This window comes from Notechis scutatus, chromosome 5, assembly GCF_049901735.1.
Source record: "Notechis scutatus isolate UNSWTSFEM ecotype Mainland chromosome 5, rNotScu1.2, whole genome shotgun sequence".
Lineage (NCBI taxonomy): Eukaryota > Metazoa > Chordata > Lepidosauria > Squamata > Elapidae > Notechis > Notechis scutatus.
In genome coordinates this window covers 113,731,055-113,758,746 of record NC_142013.1, presented here as the reverse complement: position 1 = coordinate 113,758,746, position 27,692 = coordinate 113,731,055, and the positions used below count along the sequence as shown (strand labels likewise).

Sequence of the window (27,692 nt, the reverse complement as noted above, 5' to 3'; positions counted from 1 at the left end):
TCTTTGTTGTGTTAACTGTAAAAAGGAATGTAGGATGAGTCTCAAGGTTCTCGCTTTACATAGGGAGATCCCACTTTATCAGGGTTACCCAAATAAACTGCTTTGAAATGATCTTCCAACTCGGTTGCTTGTTGGGAAGATAAACCGAGGCAGAATCCAGGGTGAGATTTGGCTATCAGTAGTCCTTGACTTACAATCGTTTAGCGATTGTTGAAAGTTCAATCAATCAACCTTTATTGTCAGAGTACAACAGGTGTACAATGAGATTGGCTGAGCCTTCCTTCGTGCACCCCACCCTCCAACACAACTCACAGTGAGGACAGAAGTCCCTAACCCAATCCCAATCTTATTACACCATGTGACCTTGGGATTCTACCAGTTTGCACCTATTCGCTAGAACTGGTTGCTAACATTCTAAGCAGTTCGAAGAACTGGTTGTTAGAAGAAATTCCTGGCCTAATCCTGTAAGGAAGGCAGGAAGGAAACATTCTGGTGTTGCTTACAGAAACTGCCTCTCCATTAACTCTTATTACATTCTTGGCAGGACTAGACTTCCTGTCTCAGGAACTTCTCTGGAGTTTTTTTCCCCTCCTTTGCTGGTACTTTGCTTGTGTGGAGTGACCATTCAAAGTTACAATGGCGCTGAAAAAAGTGACTTATGACCGTTTTTCACACTTACGACTGTTACAGCATCACCACAGTCATGAGAGGCCAGGCGAGGAGATGCGTGCCTGAATGTGAGGGATATTGAGAGCCATGTCCACCCAGTCACATGACACATGACCACCAAGCCACACCCACAGAACCGGTTGTTAAAAATTTGAATCCCACCCCTGCCCGCAAATCTATCATACTATGTTGACATTTTCCGTTTAGGAGTCTGACAGCCATGGGTAGAAATTGTTCTTCAGCCTGTTGGTCCGGCTGGCTATGCTTCTCTATCTCCTACCTGATGGCAGGAGAGTGAAGAAGGGCTGACCGGGGTGAGCCGGTCCTCACTCTTCAAAAGCAGCGAGCCCTAGCGAGGTCACCTAGTGGTGTCAGGGAGCACAATGTTTTGTGCTGTGCTCACCACCATTTGTAGTGTCTTTCTATCCACGGCTGTCAAGCCAGCATATCACACCGTCATGCAATACGAGGGGACGCTTTCTTTCGTGGACCGATAAAAGGAGGCCATCCGTCATTGTTCCTCTTTATTCTTTCGCAAAACCCTGAGGAAATGGAGTCTCTGTTGGGCCTTTCTGGCCACCTGGGTTGGGTTGGTTTTCCAGGTAAGATCTTCACTGAGGAATTTCCCAGGAATTTAAAGGAGAAAACTCTCTCCACACAGCCCCCCTCGATGTAAAATGGGGTGGGTTCCTCTCTCTTCTTCCGGAACTCTAAGACCATCTCCTTTGTCTTGCTGATGCTCAGGTGTACCATGGACTTCCCAGGACTACGAACTAATTTTGGGGTTCATGTGATCTGATTTTGCATGCATGACACCTGGCAAAACCCGCCGTCTAAAATAAACTCGGAAGCAAACCTTAGTTTTAAGACACTGAATAATCCAAATAAATGGGGATTACAAAAAGAAAAAGAAAAAAAAAAGAAATCCAAATATTTCATAAAATGATTTAAACTAAATATTATTTTCAAGTGGAAAAAAAATCCAAGAAAAGTCTAAGTTACCTTTGGGACTGAGAATCTACTTAGACATCAAGTGGCTTGTCTGATTAGTTTTTGTCCCCAGGGGTTATTGCTTTTAAAAAAAATGTCTTATTATATTATATATATATATATATATATTATATTATGTTATATATATATGTTATGTTATGTATGTTATGTTATGTTATGTTATGTTATGTTATATTATATTATTATATATTATATATATATAATATATATATATATATATATATATATATATATATATATATATATATATGTATATATGTATATATGTATGTATGTATATGTATGTAAGGGACGCGGTGGCTCAGTGGCTAAGACGCTGAGCTTGTCGATCAGAACGTTTGGCAGTTCGGCGGTTCGAATCCCTAGTGCCGCATAACAGAGCGAGCTCCCGTTACTTGTCCCAGCTTCTGCCAACCTAGCAGTTCGAAAGCAGATGAAAATGCAAGTAGAAAAATAGGGACCACCTTGGGTGGGAAGGGAACAGCGTTCCGTGCACCTTCCAAGATGTTTAGTCATGCCGGCCACATGACCACGGAGACGTCTTCGGACAGCGCTGGCTCTTTGGCTTTGTAATGGAGGTGAGCACTGCCCCCTAGAGCTGGAAACGAGTAGCACAGATGTGCCAACCTTTACCTTCCCCTTATTATATATATTGATTTGTAAGCCACCAGGAGTCACCGAGGGTGAGTTGGGCAGCCATATAAATTTTCTTAATAAGTAAATAAATCAAATCCCATTCTTCATCCTTGGAGAACACGTGCTATGTTCCTTATCTCAACAATGTTCCACATCTGTTCTCAAAAAAGAGAGAGACTTGAATATATATTCCAGCCTTTGTAATCAGCAAGTATCTGACATCCTTGTAACAAATGAAGCAATTGGCCCCAAATTTGTCAGTCGTACAAATGATGGGAGTCTTTTATTTTATTTTATTTTTCTTTTGCTTCTTATTCTCACTCGAGCAATGTCATTTCAGCTCTTGTTTTCATTTGTATACATTATCTTTAGAACAAAAGGAAGCTGTCCAAAATGAGGGGTTTTCTCCCCCCACACACACACTTTGCTTGTCATCTGTTGATAATTGGCCATGGTTTGTTTCTCTTGTCTTAGGGTACGGATCGACTGTGTAGAACTGATTAAAGGAGATTAACTCGGAATTCTTTGGGATTGCCATTATAAAATAGGAGGGCTGGGGAGGGCGGGGGAATTGCTGAGCTTTCCACTTTTTGCCCAAGTTATTGTTTGTGATCAACTTTCAGGAAATGCAGAAAATAAATATTTGAGCCTGAACTTCATTCCACGTTGCAAACAACAGAAAATGTTTCCTTTTTCGTCAAAAACGAGCTCTTAAAATTATTGAGGCTCCGATAAAAATTAGAGAGCCAGTTCAGCACATCATAAATACCTTTAAAAACAAAAAACCCTCAGCTTTCTTTCCAGGTCAGCTTGTTCTGTGTCAAAAGGACATAGGGTTTCAGAAAAATATGTTTTTCCCCCCTTAATATCTGCATTCACCATTTGTTCATGTTCCCCCAAAGGGACTGGAATCTTGTTTGTCAAAGAATTTCAGATGAGAATACCCAGATTTTGAGAATTTGGGGCAGAATTTGACAATTTGGCAAGATTGGCTTGGCAATTGGCTCATATTTATGAACCACGTGAAATTTTTGGCTCAATCTTGGTCGTAAATTGAGGATTACCTTTATTTAAAAGAACCCGTTGTATACTTTTAGTTATATACTGCAGAAAAGGTATGCAGATATTTTTGTTTATAGTTTAGGCAGCAAAGCTTGCAGCTATAATGCAAGCACTAAGCTGCAGTGTTTAATCTTTTATCATCAATCACTTTTATTTTCGCACGTTGTTCCTCGTTTATCATTTTAAGGGAATATTGGAATATTGAAAAGTATTCCTATGAGTGGAAATTGAGCTGAAGATGTAGATTCTAGACTTTATAATAGCAATAACTTGAGAGAAGATTTGCTGATTCCTGGATTGCTAGCCCAATTCAGGCATTTTCCATTGTTTACGAGTGAGGGAAATCGTGAAATGTGACAATAATGTTCACAGTTCAATGGTTTCTGCATTTTGAGGGAAAAGATGGCTCGCTGTCATTTTTCCAATATATTTTTTTTAAAGAATTTCAGATAAGGAAGCATTTTTGTTTATGTTTTTCATTACATAGTTAATTTTCTTCATGCTTTCTAACTTTATGACCCTTTGGAGAAAAATGAGATTAGCGGTTGATTTTGCATTGTTTTTGAATTGACTCGCCTTTCTGCGTTCGGTTCGCCCTATCTCGTGAAAGTGTTGCAAGCCCTTCAATAAAAATGTAGGCTTGCTTTCAAGATTCAGGCGCATTTGAACATAATTAAAACGAGAAACAGAAATTGTATTGTATTGTTGGACCTTTTGAATGCAAATGGAGAGCCAACGAAATCTGTAGATAGAGGTAGTGATTGTCTCTCCACCTTCCACCTGTTCCTTACAGGGGGGAAAAAAAGTAACTGTTTTTTTTTTTTTTTAAATGCTTTTGTTGGAATGAAAGAATCCTTAGCATCTAAATTTTCACCAGAAATCAGGAGCAAATTTATTTCATTTAGGGGACAAGTGGAAAGTCCACCTCTTATTTTTAATGCATGTTCAAGCCTTCAAGGTAGAGCAGTTCAAGAAAAGGCTTCTCAAAGATTTCAAGAAGGGTAATGTTGGAAGAAATATCCATCTGGTTCAGTTCCAAGTGGGAGGAAGGCACCGGAGACAAAATGGAGGCTGGAGGCTGATTGGAAAGATGGTTTAATGATGAAGCAGAACCACATGGATTCTGCGCAACTGACCACATGGCGTTGAGAGTGTGGGGGGGGAGGTATTTATACCTTTGCTTGGGCTTTGAACTTGAGCTTCCTGTTGCTGTGCAAGAACATGTATTCTATTGGCTGTTGTCAGACTCCCATGGGGCCATGTAGGGGTTATGTAGGGGTCATAGTTGGCTCTATAGGTTGTCTGAGCCAAGCTTGGTTGAAGTTTGGACTGTAATGCAATGTCCTTAGGAGATTGTGCAGTGTAGTGAGCTCTGTGTCTTGGTGGGTTAATCCTATTATGTCCTGGAGGGTCATGTCTTAATTCCTGAAAGTCTTTTGTTTTGTAGATAGGCTGGCCTAGTCTCTCTTAATGGGCACAAAATATCTGCTGGCGGCAGGGAGCTAGGACTCTGAGTTTCTGTCTCCCTTAAGATTTTTTTGTTCCTCTTTTAGGGGAAATATTTTATCCTGCCTTTTTAAAATATTCCTCAAAATATTTCACTCTTTTGGAAGGGTGGTGGTGGTAGTTGTTTGTTGTATTAGTCCTAAAAGTGATTTCCCCCACCCAAAAAAGCAACAGGACTTCCTTGCTTTCCCCCCCCCCCCCTTTTGAAAACATTTTGCTTCTCCCTCAAAACTCTTCTTCCGAAGTCCTGAACTGAAGAAGCTTCTTGGATGAGAAGCAAAACATTTTCAAAAGGAAAAAAAAACACCAAGAACGTCCAGTTGCCTTTGGGGAAAAAAAATGAGACTCTTAGGGAAACCGTGACCTAGATGACTGAGAATCTCCATAAACATCTTGTGATGACACAGACTGGGGCAAAAAAGCAACATAAGCGTGCATAAGCGCACCAACGTGCCTACCGTCCCTGTCCTATTGTTTCTCTTATTCTTCTTTTATTTTTCTTATATGTACCCATTTCATGTATTCACAACTATGTATACACTTATACTTATTATCTTGTAAACAATTGGCAAATCAAATCAAATCAAATAAATAAATAAATAAATAAATAAAATCACAAAAAATAGGTGAAGTCCCTTTAATTCCTTCAACTTGGCCTCCAAGGTCCAATTATCATTTGACTGGAGAAAAAACTCCCCCAACAGTTGCGAAAAGGAAGAAATTCTGTTCAAACTCAAAATACATATAAATTATAAATAGAAAATAATAACATAAACCACACTGAAGCAATTAATGAGACCAGCAGGATAAGGGCTTGAAGACGTCAACAGATATCGAAATACACACATGCCAGAACTCAGATAAGCAATGAAAGAGTAGAATTATTTCACGCTTTGCTTCCAGCACTGGGCCAGGCGTACTTTGTCCTTTTAAACAGTCCTCCCAGCTGCAGCTCATGAAGGGGATCAGGGCCCTTTCCTCCCCCGTAGACCACGCCAATCATGTTTCTCCCTTATCCTCTCCTCCCTGCGTGCCCTAGGATGAAGAGGGGATGGGCCTGGGTCTTCCTCTGAATGTCCAGCCAGCCTGTGCCCTCCCCCAGTTTCCTCCACAACCTCCCACTCCCACTCCCTGTCATCTGTTCCTCCTCTCCCTCAGAGTCATATTCTAACAGGGGCATGACACATCTATTGTATTAGAGCATTGTGGCAGAATTGTGAAAACTCAGCAAGTCCACCAGCTGTGCGATGAAGACCAGATGCATCATCCTGGTTCTAGCCTCAGGTGAGCCAGCTCTAGATTTGAGGTGGACTTTCCATCTTGGACTGTTGGAATACCTGGAAGAAGGAGAAGGGAGGGATGGAGGGAGGAAGGAAGGAAGGAAAAGAGGAAGGGAGGGAGGAAGGAAGGAAAGAAGGAAGGTCATGTAATTTCTATTTGGGACCTATCTAGCCAGCTTCCAACAAGCAAAGTCAAGGGGGGGGGAGCCTGATTCACTTAATGACCTCATGACTTGCTTAACAACTGCAGTAGTTCGCTTAACAACAGTGGCAAAAAAATTTGCAAAATCGGTCACAAGTCACTAAAGCAACTGCCTTGCTTAGTGACAGACATTCAGGTCCCAATTGTGCCAAAACACTTTTTTCATAGAATTATATACTCTGTGTTGCTTTTTGAATGTTTTTTTTAAATTTTAGGTTTTATTCTGCTGCTTTGAAGCCACATTTGATTTTATATTTATTATTTATTTCCAACACATCTCCCTCACTCCATGGAAAACCAACCCCTTGTTGCTCAGAACTGTAATTAAACACACACAACTAAATAATTTTACACCCATTTCCTTTTCTTTTAATACTGATGAAATGCTGGAATAATTGTGGAAATACCACTTAGTTTTATCAATGGTGGGAAGGTTTTTTTTTTGTTTTTTTTTTGAAGCTCGTAGCTCAAAATTACCTTCATGACATAATTGGATGCAATCTTTTATTATTATAAAAGAACTGTGTCACGAAAAGAGAGAGCGCTGTTCTTAATTGCTTGTAAAATTAATACTTTATTGAAATTGCTAGGAAAGTGAGTCATGTTTAAAGCTTCAGAACCACTAATAATACATAGTAATAATGGCCTTTTGGATTTGGAGATATAATGCCTTGTAACGCTAGCCTGCTAGGAAGACAAATGTGAGGCCTGTCAAAAAAAGAAAGAAAGAACAGAGGAAGATTCTAGTGTGATAATCCAGGGTGGGATACAAAACAAACACAGTCACAGAAAGCAGGTGAAGCCCCTTTTATTCCTTCCCTTTGCTTCCAAGATCCGAATATCCTTGACTGAAGACGAAAAACTCCCACACAAACAGTTACAAGAAGGAGGGAAAAAGCAACACAAACCAGGCAAGATAAGGGCTGGAGGATGTCCACAGATAACACACACTGGGAAGGACGCCAAACTCAGAGAGGAACCATAAACTAGAGATATTTCCATGCTTTGTTTCCAGCGCTCACCTGTATGCCTGTCCGTCCTCTTATTCAGTTGTCACAGCTGCAGCCCATGAAGAGGATCAAGGCCCTCTCCTCCCCAGTAGACCATGTCTCTCCCTTATCCTCTCCTCCCTGCGTGCCCTGCGTGCCCTGCGTGCCCTGCGTGCCCCTGCAGCTCATGAAGGGGATCAGGGCCCTTTCCTTCCCCGTAGACCACTCCATTCATGTTTCTCCCTTATCCTCTCCTCCCTCCGTGCCCTAGGATGAAGAGGGGATGGGCCTGGGTCCTCCTCTGACTGCCCAGCTGTCCTCTGCCCTTCCCCAGTCACCTCCACAACCTCTGGAGCTGCATTCCCACTCCCTGTCGGCTGTTCCTCCTCTCCCTCAGAGTCAGTCTCCACCAGGGGCATGACATCTAGCTTCGCTTCTACAAAAACGCCTATGAAATTAAAGTATTGTTTGCATATAAGCAGCTCATCTGAACTGAACTCTTGCCAACTAAAACGTATTTTTCAACTCAAAAATCTCAACTGTGTTCCTTAAAATATGCAGTTCGGTTAGAAAATGAAAAGATTTTCTGTCTGGGAGGAATGAATAATGAAATTGTTCTCCGTTGGAACGTCAAAACTGCTGCATTTTAAGGAGGTGATTACTTTTTGCTGCCGTACCATTTATTTTAAATTCCATCGAAGATCCCTAAAATGTATTGTGAACAAGTAATGGGTCTCTTTTGGAGATATTTATCAGGTTTTCGGTTTCTGTGCGAAGAAAGAGTGATTTAAAAGAAAAAGAAAAAGTGTGTGAAGAGTGTATTGTATATATAGTATGTGGTTAGGCCAAGTGTGTTAAGATAGAGAAATACAAAACTTTTAGGAGTCCTCCTTTATCTGCTTTTTAAAGAAGCTATTTTGGGGTTCATCTTTTCTTCAATTTTCCCAAGTGCCCAGACACAATCTGAGCAATGTCATATACATAAATACAGTCAGGGGGTAGGCTTCAATTTTTTTTAGCAATCTGCCCTAATGATTGACTGGATGGTCATGTGACTTGGTGGGTGTGGCCAAATCAACGTCGCTTCTTTGCTGTAATTACCTTAAAAAAAGGATATCTATCAAAAAGTTGTTCATTATTTTGTAGTCTTTTATTTAATACTTAAATAAAAGACTGAGCGAAACCAGGCTTACTAACAGTGACTGTGAGGGGGATCTCGGAGTCTTAGTGGAGTTTCTGGTGAGTTACGTGATTTTTATTATTTGGGAATTAATCCCCTCGGAGGCTAATGATATGTTATTTGATTTTCTCAATGGCGCTCCCTCGCAAGCGTTGAGTGGATTGTTTATCTAGCTTGCCACACTGTTATGAGGTGTGAAATGCTCTTGGCTGAAGGCCCAGAAGTTCAGTGAAGCCTATTAAGAGCTTTCCCTGGCTGCTTGCCTTTCTGAGGGTTATTGGGGGGCTCTCTGAGCCCCTCAGAGTCTTAGCTAGGGGCTCTCCTGCAAGCCCCCAGCATCCCACCTCTGAATACAGCGCAGTGAGACACGTGCAGTTCTGTACAGTGGGGAAACAAAACAGCCCCTTCTCAAATGCATGGCATAACACAGGAGAGTAAACCCATCAGGGTATGTTTCAGCGGTCCATCTGCATCTGAAAGACAAGGGTCACTCTTCTGAAGACAGCACAGTCCATATTCTGGACAGAGAAGACCTCTGGTTTGAAAGAAGGGTCAATGAGACCATCTATGTCAAAACTGAACAGCCCTCTCTCAACCAAAAACAAGAAAGTCCAATTGCCTTTTGGGAAAGCACCTTTGGCGTCCTTTCCATTCAAGATCACTCACCTTGCGTGTGAATTGAAGAAGCTTAATGCTTTAGGCCTGGAGTTGATCCTGCCCAAGCTTTTAATCCTGGATAGTGAGAGTGTAACTTTATGGGAGCATCTGGCTGCTTTCTTCAAATTATGTTCATCTTTAGTTGGTTATTGGTAAAGGAAGAACAATCTGTTGATCTGGTGTAGTTTGTTTTGTAGGATAAGATATTCCACTCCAACAGTCCCAAAGTTGTTTTTTTTTCAAGAGGCAACTGGTCTTTCTTTCTTTTTCCTTGAAGACGTTTCGCTTCTCATCCAGGAAGCTTCTTCAGTTCTGACTGAAGGGTGGAGAATGGAAGGATTTATATTCCGAGCAGTCATCTGGTTATTAGCACTTTCTCTGAGAATTACTGAGGCTATTTGGATAGATAAAAAAGATAAACCTCCAAGTGGCCTCGGTGAATTTCAGAGGAAGTCCTAATGGCCAAATGAAATCCTTCCATCCTCCTCCACCTTTCAGTTAGAACTGAAGAAGCTTCTGGGATGAGAAGCAAAACGTCTTCAAGCAAAAAACAAAGTCCAGTTGTCTTTTGAAAAAGCATATTTGGGACAACTGTAAATCTCTATAGACATTTCCACCCTGAAACTCAATAACAGATAACAGATAATCAGAGTTGGAAGGGACCTTGTAGGTCATCTAGCCCAACCCCCCACCCAAGCGGGAGACCCTACACCATTTCTGACAAATGGCAGTCCAATCTCTTCTTGAAACTTTTTCAACCCATTTCCACAGATGGTCATCTTTAGAAATCTTTTTGGGGGATTTCGTTACACCTGGTGGTAGAGTTGCAACCGAGTATTCTTACTCATAGGAAAAGAAAAGAATTCAGAATCACTGGATAGAGAAAATCATAATAAGAGACCGCGAAATCCATGATTAAAATGAACAGCAGATGGCACCAGTATTTTCCCAGGCTGAATTCTGCCTCAAGCTAATGTGAGCTTTGCAGTAAAGTTTTGACAAAATGTACAAATCAAATAAATGTATCTGTGAGCTGCTCTGTCATGCCCCTGTTGGAGACTGACTCTGGGGGAGAGGAGGAACAGCCGACAGGGAGTGGGAGTGCGGCTCCGGAGGTTGCGGAGGAGGCTGGGGAAGGGCAGAGGCCGGCTGGGCAGTCAGAGGAGGACCCAGGCCCATCCCGTCTCCATCCTAGGGCCCTCAGGGAGGAGAGGATAAGGAAGAGACGTGGTCTACTGGGGAAGAGAGGGCCTTGATCCTCTTCATGGGCTGCGGCTGTGACAACTGAATAAGAGGTCGGACATGCGTATGGGCCAGTGCTGGAAACAAAGCGTGTAAATATCTCTAGTTTATGGTTCCTCTCTGAGTTTGGCGTCCTTCCCAGTGTGTGTTATCTGTGGAAGTCCTCCAGCCCTTATCTTACCTGGTTTGTGTTGCTTTTTTTCCTTCTTCTTGTAACTGTTTGTGTGGGAGTTTTTCGTCTTCTGTCAAGAATATTCAGAGCTTGGAAGCAAAGTGAAGGAATAAAAGGGGCTTCACCTGTTTTCTGTGACTGTGTTTGTTTTGTATCCCACCTTGGGTCATCACATGCTCTATGCAATGAATGACTTGAGACCCACATCAAATTTTTAAACAAACATGCCCATCTGTGAACAGTATAAATTACACTTAATCTCAGCTCAGCATTTGCTAAAATTAGAGATTTTTCTTTCTTTTTTTTTCTTTTCTCATTTCTTTTCGTGGAGGGTCATATAACAGAGGTGAACTGCTGGCACCGATCAGTCAAAACTTTAGCACTTTGGAATGAATATCTTCCAATGTTAGAACAATGAATCAGGGGAACAACTTGCCTCCAGAAGTTGTGAATGCTCCAACACTGGAAGTTTTTTTAAAAAGATGTCGGATAACCATTTGTCTGTAAGTGTTGTAGAGTTTCGTATCTAGGCAGGGGGTTGGACTAGAAGACCCCCAAGGTCCCCCTTCCAACTCTGTTATTCTATTCTATTTTAGGCTTTAAATCTATGCTTAGAAATTATCCTGGTGAAATCAATAGGATAAAAAAAGAAAGAAAGAAAGAAAGAAAGAAAGAAAGAAAGAAAGAAAGAAAGAAAGAAAGAAAGAAAGAAAGAAAGAAAGAAAGAAAGAAAGAAAGAAAGAAAGAAGCGTGTTCAATATGTTTTGAGCCATTTATTTATTTATGTGGCTTGACTCACCAGCTGCTTTTCGGTTAGGAAAAAGAACATGATGTAAAGAACGTTATGAAAAGTAGATGAGTTGTGTTGACAGAAAGGACACAGATGTAAATTTAAATCTTTGCCAAGTCACTAATCCTTTGAAGTTTCTTTGGGCTGTGGAGGGGATCGTGTTTTTGCATGGACAACGAGGTTTAATGCCCTGCAGTAAGTATTATAAACTTTTGTTTAAAAAATTGATTCATCTCCAGTGAAATCTCTTTAGCTATAGAGGGTGTACAGGGCTTAGGGGATGGCTTTGAAAGATCAGAGGAAGCAATCAAGGAGAATATTAGTAGCTCAGGACTGAAATGGTGTTCTCTGAGCTTGGTGGTTTCTTGCAGACGTTTCATGACCCAACTAGGTGACAACATCAATGCTAGATGGGAGCAGCGTTTGCAAAGAGGAGGAGGAGGAGGAGGGTGGGGGAGGAGGAGGAGGAGGAGGAGGAGGAGGAGGAGGAGGAGGACTGTGAGGTCCTTGGTGCTCTCTGAGTTTGGTGGTTTCCTTTTAGACACTTCATTACCCAGCTAGGTAACATAATCAGTGCTAGAAGGAGTGGGTTTGCAGAGAGGAGGAGGAGGAGAAGGATCACTGTGGGGTCCTTGGTGCTCTCCAAGCTTGGTGGTTTTCTTGCAGACGTTTCATGACCCAAACTAGGTAACTTCATCAGTTCTAGGAAGAAGTAGGCTGTGCAGAGGGAAGGGCAAGGATGAAGAGTAGAAGGGGGAGAAGGAGGAAGAAGAAAAAGAAGGAGGAGGAGGAGGAGGAGGAGGAGGAGGAGAAGGAGGAGGAGGAGGAGGAGGAAGAGGAGGCAATGAGGTCCTTGATTCTTTCTGAGCTTGGTGTTTTTTCTCGCAGATGTTTCATGGCCCAACTAGGTAACATCATCAGTGCTAGGAGGAAGAATTGCTACCAAAGCAAAGACAGTCCTGGCTTGAGGCCAGTCTAAAGAAACTTATTTGACTGCGCTGATGATGTTATCTAGTTGGGTAATGAGATGTCTGCAAGAAAGCGCAGTGAGAACAGTATCAACCCATGGAACAAAAGTTGCCCTCGGAAGTTGTGGGAGCACCATCAGTTGAGACCTTCAAGAAGAGATTGGACTGCCATTTGTCAGGAATGGGGTAGGGTCTCCCGCTTGGGCGGGGGGTTGGGCTAGATGACCTACAAGGTCCCTTCCAACTCTGATTATCTGTGTCTGTATCTGTAAAGCAACCAAGCTTAGAGAGCACCAAGGACCCCAACAAACATCATGTGTTCCTACTTTGAATCTTTAACTTCGTTTCCTTGCCATCCCAAGGAAAAGCAATCAAATCAAGAAAGTGAAGAGCTTCCACCAAATATTTTGTGCAGATGGAAGAAGTTGAAATTACCAATACATCAAAGGCCTATCTGTCTACTTTCAGGTCATTAAAGTAAAAGCTTTAATGCTTGGGTGCATATGGTATTAATTTATTTTCCAAAATATATGGGATTTTATGAGCCAGTGCATTATAGATCTGTATCAAGAATTAAAGCAGAATAATTTGTGGTTTTTCTACAGCTAAGTAGTTTCCGTTATGGCTCGATGACAAGATAAAAAGTCTGTTTTTCTTCCTTATTCTAGCTTAGTTCCAATTCCTAAGCTGCCAAAATGCAAAATTTACATATTATCATTAAATATTGCTCCATTGATATCCAGTAACGGTACAACAAATTGGTGGGAACAGCCCAGCAACACACAATGGCCTCTGAATAACTGATGGTATAAAATAACATTTGTCTTTCACAAACTGCTTTTCGCAGAATAATTTATTGTGCCTCAAGAAATGAAATAACCTTTTTTTTCAACTTCCATTACCCCCCACCTCACAAGAGTTATAATGTTAGCTTCTCATTCTTTCAACAACAAAATGCTATAATTTCCAGTGTCGCAGAGCAGACATCTGCTTCATCTTTGTATACTGTGTAATCTCGGTGCTGGAGAGAGAGAGTGAAGGGGTATAATAAAAATTGGCTGTGCTTTTTATTTGATGAAATAAAAAGCAAAGTGAAACCAAAAAAACCCAAAAATCTAAAGTACAAATCCTTGGGCTCAATACTCCAGTTAGAATTCTCTGTATCAAAATAAAATCAGAATAGAGCTGGAAGGGACCTTGGAGGTCTTCTAGTCCAGCCCCCTGCTCAAGCAGGAGACCCTACACCATTCCAGACAAGTGGCTGACAGTCTCTTCTTAAAAGCCTCCAGTGACGGAGCAGCCACAACTTCTGGAGGCAAGTTGTTCCACTGGTTAATTGTCCTCACTGTTAGGATGTTTCTCCTTAATTCCAGGTTGCTTCTCTCCTTGATTAGTTTCCATCCATTGTTTCTTGTCCTGCCTTCTGGAGAATAATTTGTACAGAAGAACAGAGTTGGAAAGGACCTTGTAGGTCATCTAGTTCAATCCCCCACCCAAACAGGAGACCCTACACCATTTCTGACAGATGGCAGCCCAGTCTCTTCTTGAAAGCTTCCAGGGATGAAGCTCCCACAACTTTTGAAGGCAACTTCTGTTCCGTGAGTTTATTGTTCTCACTGTCAGAAAGTTCCTCCTTATTTCTAGGTTGAATCTCTCCTTGATCAGCTTCCATCCATTATTCCTTGTCTGGCCTTCAGGTGCTTTAGAAAACAGCTTGACCCCCTTCCTGCTCTCTGTAGCAGCCTCTCCAATATTGGAAGACTGCTATCCTGTCTCCCCTGGTCCTTCTCTTCACTAGACCAGCCACACCCAGTTCCTGCAACCATTTGACCTCCTAAAGCTATGCTTTGGAAAGCATTATGAATCAGGATCACAGAGAAATTCCACTTTCTACCTACCCAGGAAGAGTAGAGTAGAGTAGAGTAGAGTAGAGTAGAGATAGGATAGGATAGGATAGGATAGGATAGGATAGAATAGGATAGGATAGGATAGGATAGGATAGGATAGGATAGGATAGAATAGAATAGAATAGAATAGAATAGAATAGAATAGAATAGAATTCTTTATTGGCCAAGTATGATTGGACACACAAGGAATTTGTCTTTGGTGTACATAAAAGAAAAGATACATTCATCAAGAGTCAAAAATCCGGGAGTCTCTGTGGTTAAACTGGGAGAAGATTAAAAGACAATGTTATTTGAAAATTCCAGTCTGGTTATCGACTATTGAAGCATTTTTGTATCCTATAATATACAAAAAGGAACAAACAGTTAGATATGGTGAAATATTGAATGAAAAGGGTGAACTTAAATCTATGCAAAAACTAGAGGAACAAGGTATAAAGATGAATTGGTTCTCATATGCGCAAATACATTCAAGGTATGATAAAGATTCGAAAAGAGAAGGTTTCTATGATAAACTGACTGACTTAGATAAGATTTTGACAGGTACTGATGAAAAGGTGATTTAAAAATTGTGTGGATATTTATTAGAAATTAAACTAGAAGAAGAACAAGTTAAAGAAACTATGATTGCTTGGGGGAAGAATTTTGGATATGGGATTGATTTAGAGAAATGGCAAAAATTGTGGTCTCAAAATTATAAAATGACAATGTCAACAGCATATAAAGAAAATTTGTATAAGATGTTTTACAGGTGGCATTTTCCCCCGACAAGAATAGCAAGAATGTTCAAGAATAAATCTGAAAAATGTTGGAAATGTCATCAGACACCTGGCTCATATTACCATATGTAGTGGACTTGTGCGGATGCTAAAAAATACTGGACTAAAATCCCCATGTGGTTGGAAAAAATGACAAAAAAACATATAGACTTGAAACCAGAGATATTTTTATTGGGAATTTTACCTGAAATATATAGTAAAGACTTGAAATACCTGATTGTAAATGTATTAACAGCGGCTAGGATTGTATTTGCTAAAAACTGGAAAAATGAGAAAATACCATCACAGGAGGAAATCATTAAGAAAATATTGGAATGTGCTGAAATGAGTAGATTGACATTTGAAATTAGAGAACAAGAGGATAAACAATTTTATAAAATTTGGGATCTTTTCTATCAATGGTTAGACAATAAAGTACAGTAATGAAATATGCAGACTTTTAGAAAATAATAAATATATAAAGATGTTCTTCTTTCTTATTATATCTACAAAATGATTTTAGGATAGATTTGGGGTGATAATATGAACTGTTATAAAATAAACTAAGTAAATTATGGTTATCTTGTAAAACATGAATGAATAAAAGTATAGTCAAATGATTGATTAATAATGATACTAAGGTATTTAGTTTTTGATTGACAATATGAGATTATATGTAATGTAATTGTAATTGAAGACTACGAAATGGAAGCACAAAACAATTTGTAAACCAACCGGAACACTGTATGTACACCTATGGAAGATAGCTTGATGTTTTTATGTTTTGTTTGTTTATGTTTGTTTTTAAAAACCAATAAAATTAAAAAAAAAGAATCATCAGGTAAATACTTAATGATAGTCATAGGGTACAATAAGCAATCAAATCATACTAGGGAACAGTCAATTTAAAAAATAATTAGGATATAAGCAACAAAGTTACAGTCATACAGTCACAAGTGGGAGGGGATGGGCGATAAGGAGTGATGAGAAGATTAATAGTAATAGTAATGCAGACTTTGTAATAGTTGAAGTGTTGAGGGAATTATTTGTTTAGCAGAGTGATGGCTTTGGGGAAAAAACTGTCCTTGTGTCTAGTTGTTCTGGTGTGCAGTGCTCTATAGCGTCGTTTTGAGGGTAGGAGTTGAAACAGTTTATGTCCAGGATGTGAAGGCTTTGTAAAAACCCCTTTTTTTCTTTATTTCAATGGCTGTGAATTTTAGTCATCCACAGCCCATAATGAGTCTGAAACAGTTTGTAAACAGTCCCATGGAAGCCTGCCAAAGTCCTTCAGGATAAGTCTGATCAGCATGCACCTTTATCTCCCTTGAAATGCTGCCAACGACTAAATTTCTAATTAGTTATACAAGGCCAAAACGGAGCACAAAGTCAGTGCGGAGCTTCAGAGTTTAAACTGACCAGAACCAACAAAGTTGCTTCCTGCAAAGGTTCCTGTCCCTTTGCTCCTCCTTTATATCTTATGGGAGGGGCAATCACCTCCCAGCCTTACTCCTGAGTCTCCCCTTTTGTCTTAACTGTTCTTGCCTTCTGGCAGCTCTGCGCACACGTTCACTGGGAACAGGCTCCCCCTGTTCCTCGGCCTTGCTGCTGTCAGATTCTGGAAGCTCCGGAGTCAGCACATAACTCACAGATGGCCCTGGCCCCATCTCTGTGTCGGATGCGGGACCCTCATCCGAGTCTTCCCCAGACTCCTGGACTGGCCCATGTTCCTCCCCACTGTCCGACTCTCCTGCCATTTCCGCAGGCTGCTGACAAACCACAACAGACCAATGATATACAGGAATCTTGATCAATTAACGGTCAGCATGAAATTGGCACTAGTTAAGACAGACTGCTCCTGGGGAGGAAAGCTATGGCAAATCTAGACAGTATACTAAAAAGCAGAGACGTCACCCTGCCAACAAAAGTGCATGGAGTCAAGGCTATGGTGTTCCCAGTTGCAATGGATGACTGTGAAAGTTGGACCATAAGGAAGGTGCAGCACCAAAGAATGAAGGGCTTTGAACTCTGGTGCTGGAGAAGACTCCTGCAAGTCCCTTGGACTGCAAGGCGACCCAACCGGTCAGTCCTAGAGGAAATCAACCGTGACTGCTCTTTAGAAGGCCAGATCCTGAAGAGGTAACTCAAAGACTTTGGCCACCTCATGAGACGGAAGGACTTGCTGGAGAAGAGCCTAAGGCTGGGAAAGATGGAGGGCAAAAGAAGAAGAAGGGGATGGCAGAGAATGAGGTGGCTGGATGGAGTCACTGAAGCAGTCGGCATGAGTTTAAATGGACTCCAGAAGATGGTAGAGGATAGGAGGGCCTGGAGGAATGTTGTCCATGGGGTCGCGATGGGTTGGACATGACTTTGCAACTAACAACAACAACAACAACAACAAAGACAGAATTCAATGCTATTCAAGACATGGAGCGTTTGTGGACATGTAACGATTCCAGGCTAAGTCCCCTCTTGACTCTGCCTGCAGTCTGCTCTTCCCCTACAGATGATGAGCTATTGCCATTTTTACCTCTTAATTGCAAACAGGATGTTTTCAACACTGCACAACTTCAATAAAATAGGAACAACCCTATCCATGTTGTCAGAAATCTGGCAGTCCAACAATACGCCTTGTGGATAACAGGGAGGCCAAAATTAATAATATCAGAGTGAAATCAGAAAGTGGGAACTTGACATGTGGAGCAGATGGTTCCAGATGACAGGAGTAATGAAGCAATATTATGTCTAGCCATCTGGCAAGTGAGAGTTCACGCCAAGAACCCACGCTTTGTACAAAGTCCTGATGAGATCGCTGACAACAGAGGTGGAGTAATATCTCCATGTGTCCCACCCTAGCAGAACGGAATGAGACACATAAATAACACTGATGAACCTGCCTTGAAGCCACGGGAGCTGTTTGGAGACCAGCTGAAGGATTTTTAGAAGTTGCAGTAAAAGTTGTCCACCCAAACCTCCCCTCCCCTGAGATGGAAGTCCTCAGCCAAGCTAGACTAAGCAGAAAAAGGTCTCCATGGAGGAAGTTTCGAACCTCGTCCAAGTATGTTCTTCCCACCCGTTACGCCCAATAGGCTTACACAAAGGTTGGAGGACAACATACAAGAGAACAGTCTCAAAGTCTTTTCAACCCCGGGTGAAGGAGGAGCTTTTGACAAATTAAGCTTCTCATGTCACAGTGTGATAAAGAGGAGAGGGGAAACTTTGATCAAATTCCCATGTCCAATGCAATAATTGAAGGTATTGCAACACAAACAAACATACGAACACACACACAGCTCTTTGTTCTGTGTAGATATATCCACAGAAGGAGAGTGACAGATTTTTGTAATTGCCTGCCTGCCTGCCACCCTCCCTCCAATCCTTCCTTCCTCCTTTCCCTCCTTCCCTCTTTTTCTTCCTTCCTTCCTTCCACTGGTGGAATTCAAATTTTTTTACTCCCGGTTCTGTGGGTATGGCTTGGTGGGCGTGGCAGGGGAAGGATACTGTAAAATCTCCATTCCTTCCTCACTCCTGGGGGAAGGTTACTGCAAAATCCCCCTTTCCTCCCCACCCCACTAACCTGCTTTCCAGCTCTGTTCTCCTCTGCAGGGCAACAAAAGAAGAGCCAGCCAATCAGCTGGGACTCGGGAGGCAGAGAATAGATGGGGGTGGGGCCAGTCAGAGGTGGGATTTGCTGGTTCTCCGAACTACTCAGAATTTCTGCTACCGGTTCTCCAGAACTGGTCACAATCTGCGGAATATCACCTCTCCTTCCTTCCTTCCTTCCTTCCTTCCTTCCTTCCTTCCTTCCTTCCTTCCTTCCTTCCTTCTTTCCTCCCTCCCTCCCTTTCCCCAGATTTTCCAATATACACATCAGCATCAGAATTTACATACTACCCCTGCAAATAAATTTCATCCTGCAGGATTATTTCGTGCCAGCAGTTCTAATGCCAGAACTCTGTGGTCACCGAGTGAGGCTGATTGGCAGGAGAATCCTGTGGAAGAGTTTCACACAATACCCAGCAAGCTTCAGTGCCTCAACGCCAGAGAGTCTGCTTACAGGGTCAGGCAATTAGCTGACTTGCGAGGAGGATTAGACAAACGCACGGGGGGAAAAAGGGCCTATATCGTTGTTTGTTTGTTGCTCCGGCTTCCAAGTTCAAGTAACTTGCCTACCGTCCCTGTCCTATTGTTTCTCTTATTCTTCTTTTATTTTTCTTATATGTACCCATTTCATGTATTCACAACTATGTATACACTTATACTTATTATCTTGTAAACAATTGGCAAATCAAATAAATAAATAAATAAAATAAATAACTGTCTGTGCGAAGGGCAGCCATATTAAAGTATTTCCCCCCCCTCTAAAATCTTTGGTTAGACCTGGCTGGATTCTTCTGGTCTGAATCAAAGCTGATATGAGACTCAGAAGCTAGGGAGGAGGTGGGACTCATAATTCTTTTTTTTTTTTTTTTAATAATAAGGTTTTTTTATTTTTCAGTTTCAAAAGTATGAACATTTCATTTTTTTTCCTCAAGCTATGTGTCGTCTAGCGCCTCTGTGCCACATCCTTCATTTGCAAAATCATTCCTGTTCACAGTGGTATTATTTCCCTAAACTTAGAGTTAAGATACATCATACTTGAGATACATCCTCACTTGAGACTTTCAAGAAGAGATTGGACTGCCATGTGTCAGAAATGGTGTACGGTCTCCTGCTTGGGCAGGGGATTGGATTAGATGACCTACAAGATCCCTTCCAACTCTGATTATCCGTTAAAGAGCTATCCATCATACCACTCTTCTGGTGATAGTACCTTATTGGAGTTACATCTCATGATTCTCATCATACATATAATAACAATCATCTTTTTTCTACCTCTATCTTAATTTATTTTCTATTCTCCTTTATTCTTCTTCATTTCCAAATTCCCTTTTTTATTCTCTTAACCATTGATCAAATATTTTCCATATCATATAATACTAAGTTTGCTCTTTCTCCTTGATTGCTGGTGTTAATCTGTCCATCTCTGCACATTCTAATAGTTTCCTGATTACTTCCTCGTCTGTGGGAATCTCCTCACCTTTCCAATATTGTGCAAATACCATTCTAGCTGCAGTTAGTACATGAATAATTAGCTATACATTAGCTATACATTCTCTTTGTTATAAACTTCAGGTAAAATCCCTAACAGAAATATTTCTGGTTTGAACTCAGTACGTTGTTTTTATCATCTCTTCCAACCAGGCCTTTGAGTCATACTTTTAAAAAGATCTTGGAAGCATTGTAATATTGTACGGCCGGTCCTTGACTCACAGCAGTTGATTTTGTGATGTGCGTCTAGACGTTGTGGGTGCTCCATCACTGAAGGTTTTTGACAAGAGGTTGAACAACTGTTGTCCAGAATAGTAAAGGGCCTCCTGCTTGACTAGTAGATCTCCAAGGTCCCTTCTAACTCTGTTATTCTGTTACTCAAAGTTTCATTTAAAGTCTGTAGGGAGAACAGTTGCAGGAATTAGGTATGGCTAGTTGTAGATTTGTAATTGCAGGAATGTCTTTATCTTTGATGGCAAACCTCAAGAGAAAAGAATGGTTCCAAGCAGATACAACTCAGGCAAATAAAGTTACTCATCTAAAGGAGGATTAGAGAGATCATTAATTGTGTTAGTTACTATGCTGAACAATAACGAAAGTCAAGCAGAAACCAAAGTTAACCAATGTTGGAGGATAACTAAAAATGTGTATAAATGCAAGACTAGATTCCAATAAAGATCATCATGAATCAGTTGATCATGATCAAACACCTCGACTGCCTCGTCATTGCAACAGCTAGTCTAGAGAAAAGAAGGGCTAGGGGTGACGTGATAGCAGTCTTCTGGTATTTGAAGGGCTGCCACAAAGAGGAGGGTGGTCAACTTATTTTCCAAAGCACCAGAAGGCAGGACAAGAAACAATGGATGGAAACTCATCAAGGAGAGAAGCAACCTGGAATTAAAGGAGAAACTTCCTAAAGGTGAGGACAATGAGCAGTTTGTCTTCAGAAGTTGTGAGTGCTTCATCACTGGAGGTCTTCAAGAAGAGATTGGACACCCATTTGTCTGAAATGGCAGAGCAGTGGGCTGGACTAGAAGACCTCCAAGGTCCCTTCCAGCTTTATTCAGATTAACTCAGATGGCATAGGGTCTATTCTGATTGATTGGTTCAATCTTAGGCTGCAGCCTCTTCTGTGTGCATGGCTGGTGTTTTTTTGTTTTGTTTTTTTAGAACAAAGCCAGTGAGATGCCATTCAAAGCAAGATGACGGTGGACGGTAACTAAAACTTAGTTCAGGAGTTCATAAAATATTTTGTATTTTGCAGATTCGATATGCGTAAGGGGCTTCGACCCAAACCTCAGCATGATGACAGGCATCACGCCGATTAACCCCTTGCTGTCAGGCATGGGCCTCGTACCTCAGCCTCCCCCAACGGAAGTCCCTGTCATCAAGGAGATTATTCACTGTAAAAGCTGCACTCTCTTCCCTCCAAACCCAAGTGAGTCAACCTGGTTAGCTTGATCAGAGCTGAAACTGTAGATAATTGATTTATCTATTAATTTGATAATTAACGTATCCCCCCCCCCCCCGGCTAATAAAAGTGGGGGGGAAGGTTCTTGCAATTTTAATATAGCAAGAGAATGCATAGGGTGGGTGGACTACAAGACCTCCAAGGGCTCTTCCAACGCTATTACTCTAGGTTCTGTGTTCATTGTAGGTGGTTAGCAAATCCTGGAACAAGCCAGCTTTTAATACCACTAATGTTAATATTACCACATTACCAACTTTGGTTGTACATGTGAGAACCTGATAGAATGTAATTAATGTTGCTAGTTTCTGGTCAAGATCTGTTTAATTTGTGCCTGTTATAATGTATTTTCTATTTCAAATTTATGTCCTCTACTATGCCTTGTATTAAATCTGATGCCTCTGACAACAACCAACCAACTCTGGTATCACTTCCTTCCTTTAGTATTACTTATTGAAGCTGTATTATCAATAGTGCTGCCTTGTTACTTTTGGAAGACCTGAAATGAATAAGAATAGGATGGGATGGGATGGGATGGGATGGAATGGAATGGAATGGAATGGAATGGAATAGAATAGAATAGAATAGAATAGAATAGAATAGAATAGAATAGAATAGAATAGAATAGAATAGAATAGAATAGAATAGAATAGAATAGAATAGAATGTAGAGTAGAGTAGAGTAGAGTAGAATAGAATGAGTAGGTATAGAATAGAAGTAGAATGGGGTTACAATAGAGTAGAGTAAGTAGAGTAGAACAGAGTAGAGACAAGAGCAGAGTGAGATGAGGTGATGTGGGAAGGGAAGAGAAGGGAAGAGAAGAAAAGAGAAGAGAAGAGAAGAGAAGAGAAGAGAAGAGAATTTTTTATTGGCCAACTGTGATTGGACGCACAAGAAATTTGTCTCCTGTGCACAAGCTCTCAGTATACTATAAATAACAACATGATAGGTCATAGATCATAAATCATAGTCACAATCATTAATCATAAGATCCAAACAAGTGATAAATCATAATCAATAGGAGAAGGCAGTAGGAAAGAAGAGAAGATGAGAAAAAAAAACAAGAAAGAAGATGAGAAAGATGAAAAGAGAATAGCAATACGGCCCTACTACAAGGGTAAATATCTTTATGCCTAAAGGAGGGATAATAGGTAGGAAAGTGGGAGTCGGCATTTAGAGATGGGCTAAATTACTTCAACATAAATGGCCTTAAATTAACTAAGAGACCCAGGATAGCATCAAGACACATTCATTTCCACTTTGGTTGATGTTGGCGTTCAGTAACATACATGTAGACCGTAGAGGATAGATTGAGAAACTTTTTGTTTTCGACAGGGGCTCCGGTTTCTGGACTCTCCAACAATATGTGTGGTTTTCCATTTTAGATCTTCCACCCCCTTCAACCAGGGAGAGACCCCCAGGATGCAAAACTGTCTTTGTCGGAGGATTACCCGAAAACGCGACAGAGGAAATCATTCAGGAAGTCTTCGAGAAGTGTGGGGACATCACTGCCATTCGTAAAAGCAAGAAGAACTTTTGTCACATCCGTTTTTCAGAAGAATTCATGGTCGATAAAGCCATTTACCTTTCTGGTATTTATCTCCCCCTTCCATTCAGTCCTCCCCCTTGGCCTCTCATGGGTGTTGTGTGTGGTATTCTCTTTTCTATGACCCATATATCTATACAGGGGCGGACTTCAAAAAAAAATTAGCAACCGGTTCTCTGCCTTGTTGCTGAGTGGGCGTGGCCATGGTGGGCGTGGCCTATTTGGCCTCCTGCACCCTGTGGGGGGAGGTGTTTTTGCCCTCCCCGGGCTCCGGAGGCTTTCCATCGAGCCTCCAAGAGGGCAAAAACGGCCTCCCCAGACTTTCTGGAGGCCGGAAACAGGCCCATTTCTGGCCTTCCGGAGCCTCCGGGAGGCCCATTTTTCACCTTCCCCGAGCTTCTGCATGGGCCCTGTGCTTACCTGGCATCCAAAATGGGCCACATAGAGATGCCTGGAAGGGGAGGGGAGGGGAGGGGAGGGGAGGGCAGGCCAGCCAGGGATGGGATTTACCGGTTCGCCAAACTGGTCATTAAAAATGAGAAAATTAGTTACCAGTTCACCCAAACTGGGACACACTAATAGCAGCCCACCCTTTTATTTTTCTATCATCTATCTATCTATCTATCTATCTATCTATCTATCTATCTATCTATCTATCTATCTATCTTTCATCTATCAATCATCTATCCATCCATCCATCTATCAATCTCTATCTTTCATGTATCTATCTATCTATATCTATCATCTATCTTTCTGTCTATCTATCATCTATCAATCATCTATCCATCCATCTATCTCCATCTTTCATCTCTATCTATCTATCTATCTATCTATCTATCTATCTATCTATCTATCTATCTATCTATCTATCTATCTATCTTCTATCAATCATCTATCCATCCATCCATCTATCAATCTCTATCTTTCATCCATCTATCTATCTATATCTATCATCTATCTGTCTGTCTATCTATCATCTATCAATCATCTATCCATCCATCTATCTCCATCTTTCATCTATCTATCTATCTATCTATCTATCTATCTATCTATCTATCTATCTATCTATCTATCTATCTATCTATCATCTATCAATCATCTATCCATCCATCTATCTCCATCTTTCATCTGTCTGTCTGTCTGTCTGTCTGTCTATCTATTGATCTATCTATCAATCATCTATCCATCCGTCCATCCATCCATCTATCTAAACAAGCTTTCTCTCTCAACCTTAGAGAAGGACTCGCCAGCTCCTAATCTCAATTCTTTCTTTGCATCCACTGGGAGTTTTGCAGCATCTTTTATGCATTTTGCCCATTTTCGCATTTTGATGTAATATGTTGCTTCCTTTTTACTATTGAGTAGAAATGTCTAATTCAGTAATTTGAAATACACAGGTAGTCCTTGACTTACACACTATTCATTTAGTGATCATTTAAAATAAACAGAAAATATTGACTTACAACTGTTTTTCACATGACCATCACAGCATCTCTGGGGTCACGGGTTCAAAATTCAGATACCGTGTTTCTCCAACAATACGTCCTCCCCCAATAGGAAGACCCAGCATGTTTTCTAGGCATAAAATGAAATTAAGCCCCTCCCCCCAAATTTAGGCCTAGTTTAAAACATGCGAAATTGGGAGGGGTGAAGGCGGGGGGGGGAACTTGCCATTAGGAGTGCTCCACGGGCAGCTACGCCTCACCATCAACCGCTCCTAACAGCCAATCATGGTGGAGCACAGAGGGCTCCCTTACCCCTCCTTTACCCGGGTCAGCAGGTGGGCGGCGTCGGCATGGATGTCCGGCAGCGTTTCAGCCACTTCTCAGGCTTCCGTAGCTTCCACGGTTCCCACTGGTGCTGGCGCCTCTCTCGCCAGCACCGTCTCCGATAATAGCATCTGAGTCACTCCCTCTTTCCCCCCCGTCCCCGTAACAATAGGAAAAAAAAACATTTTGAGGTACCTGGGAGTGCCACACGCTGCGTTTTGGTTTAATCCCGAGCGGCTGGGTGGGCGTGAGAAGAGCCGCGGCGTCTCTGCTGCTGCTACCCTTGGTGCTCCAGCCTCGGGCTCTGCAAGTTTGCAAAAGTCCCGGTGCGCAGCCCGTTCCTGCATTCCAAGCGCCCAGGCCGAGCTGCAGCTCTCCCTTTCTTGCCAGCGCCGTCTCCAATAACAGCGGCAGCAGCGGCGGGAACCGTGGAAGCGTTTCAGCTGCTTCTCAGGTGGGGAGCCGCCTCGAAACTTCCACGGTTCCCGCCGCTGCTGCCGCTGTTATTGGAGACGGCGCTGGCAAGAAAGGGAGAGCTGCAGCTCAGCCTGGGCTCTTGGAATGCAGGAACGGGCTGCGCACTGGGACTTTTGCAAACTTGCAGAGCCCAGGCTGGAGCACCAAGGGTAGCAGCAGCAGAGACGCCGCTCGGCTCTTCTCACACCCACCCAGCTCGGGATTAAACCAAAACGCAGCGCGCGGCGCTCCCAGGTACCTCAAAATCTTTTTTTCCCTGTTGTTATGGGGACGGGGGGAAAGCGGGAGCGACTCAGATGCTGTTGTTGGAGACGGCGCTGGTACATGGGGGGGGGATTAATTCACCCCCGAAAAGACGTCCTAGCCATTTTTTCGGGGCTCAAAAAAAAAATAAGGCCCGGCCTTATTTTGTGAGAAACACGGTACATGGCAACTGACTCATATTTATTTTGGTTGCAGGGAGTCATGTGATCAAATTTTCTGACCCGCAAAGCCAAGTGGAAAAGCCAGATTCACTTAACAACCGTGTCACCAATTCAAAACACCTGTGACAGGGATCGTTGTAAAAATGGGATAAAATTCGCATAAGAAATATCTCACTTAGCAATGGTTAACAGGCTTTATTGCTGTCGTAAGTCGAGGACTTCCTGTGTGGAGGTACAAATGACAGACTCAATCATTTTGCTGTGGAACTAAATCAGAACTGAGCTTACAAAGATATTTCCACCCCCCTCGTGCTATCACTCTGCTAAACACCTAAGGATATTTACCCACGTAGCAGGGCCGTATTCAAATTATCCTTCTCAATTTCCTATGACTTTCTCCTCTTGGTATCTCCTAATTATATCCCTTGGTTCTTTGAGAGCCTCTGCACCAGAGATAAACGCCTCGTGTGTCCAATCAGACTTGGCCAATAAAGAATATTCTCTTCCATTTTATCTTCTAAAGACAGGGGTGTCCAACAATGAAACTGAGTTTCAAGCAATGAAATTGAGGGTCACATCAGGACAGGGGTTGACCTTGGGGGGGGGGATGGGCGGGCGTGACCGACTGGGTGGGTATGGCCAGCTTGACGCCACTCTCCAAACTGCAGGCATGTTTCTCCTTTGCCTTGAACGGACCGGACTGAAGCTACGTTGGCCTGATCTTTCCTCTTCGCACTGAGTAGACCAGGATACCCCTGTTCTAAGAGGCTGTCACAGAAAATATGAAATTATATTTCTTCTGCATCTCTGTCTCTTCTACCCAGTGGTGGCATGCTACCGGTTTGGACCGCTTCGGCCGAACCAGTGGTTAAAAAAAGCCTCTGACAATCAGCTGACAGTAGGGAAAAAAGCCACAGACAGCTGAGAAGAGACAAGCTCAGGACTGGCCTTCCCTCCCATCCCTGCGCTTTTCTCTTCACAGATAATCAGAGTTGGAAGGGACCTTGTAGGTTATCTAGTCCAACCCCCTATCCAAGTAGGAGACCCTACACCATTTCTGACAAATGGCAGACCAATCTCTTCTTGAAAGTCTCAAGTGATGATATTCCCACAACTTCCAAAGGCGACTTCTATTCCATGGGTTGATTGTTTTCACTGTCAGGAAATTCCTCCTTATTTCCAGATTGAATCTCTCCTGGATCAGTTTCCATCCATTCTTGCTTGTCTGGCCTTCGGGTGCCTTGGAAAATAGCTTGACCTCCTCCATTCTGTGGCAGCCCCTCAAATATTGGAAGGCTGCTACCCTGTCTCCCCTAGTCCTTCTCTTCCCTAGACTAGCCAGGCCCAGTTCCTGTAACCGTTCTTCATATGCCTTAGTCTCCAGTCCCCTAATCATCCTGGTTGTTCTTCCTTGTACTTTTTCTAGAGTCTCAACATCTTTTTTATAGTGTGGTGACCAAAACTGGATGCAGTACTCTAGGTGTAGTCTTACTAAGGCTTTACAGAGTGGTATTAGTACCTCCCTTGATCTCGATTGTATCCCTTTGTTAATGCAGCTCAGGATTCTTTATCGTCTCAGCTAATTGGTGCTGCAGGCCTCAGCTGGTGTGTGGAAAGCTGCATATACATGTTAGGGGCACATGCATTAAAGGCGTGTGCGCACACGATCACCAATCTGGTAGTGGAAACAGGTAGGATTCCACTGCTGCTCCTACCACTCAATCCACTGCATGTGTCCACGGAGCCCACGGAATTTTTCAGCTACAAAGAAGAAATTGCCTTCTGTATAAGCGAACTCTCCCTGTAAAGGACTTTGACCAGAGGTGGTATTCAGCAGGTTCTGAGCAGTTCTGGAGAACCGGTAGCGGAAATTTTGAGTCGTTCAGAGAACCG

The 27,692-nt window shown here is 42.1% G+C and overlaps 1 protein-coding gene across 2 annotated transcripts in view; it reads left to right on the top strand.

The window, feature by feature from the left end:
• ENOX1 (ecto-NOX disulfide-thiol exchanger 1) overlaps positions 1-27,692 on the top strand; it is a 478,008-nt gene that overhangs the window by 315,232 nt on the left and 135,084 nt on the right. For both annotated transcript variants that reach the window (XM_087967587.1, XM_087967588.1), the window contains exons 6-7: positions 21,379-21,552; positions 22,968-23,174. In XM_087967587.1, the coding sequence (XP_087823713.1) occupies positions 21,379-21,552; positions 22,968-23,174 (381 nt within the window). The remainder of the gene's footprint in view (positions 1-21,378; positions 21,553-22,967; positions 23,175-27,692) is intronic.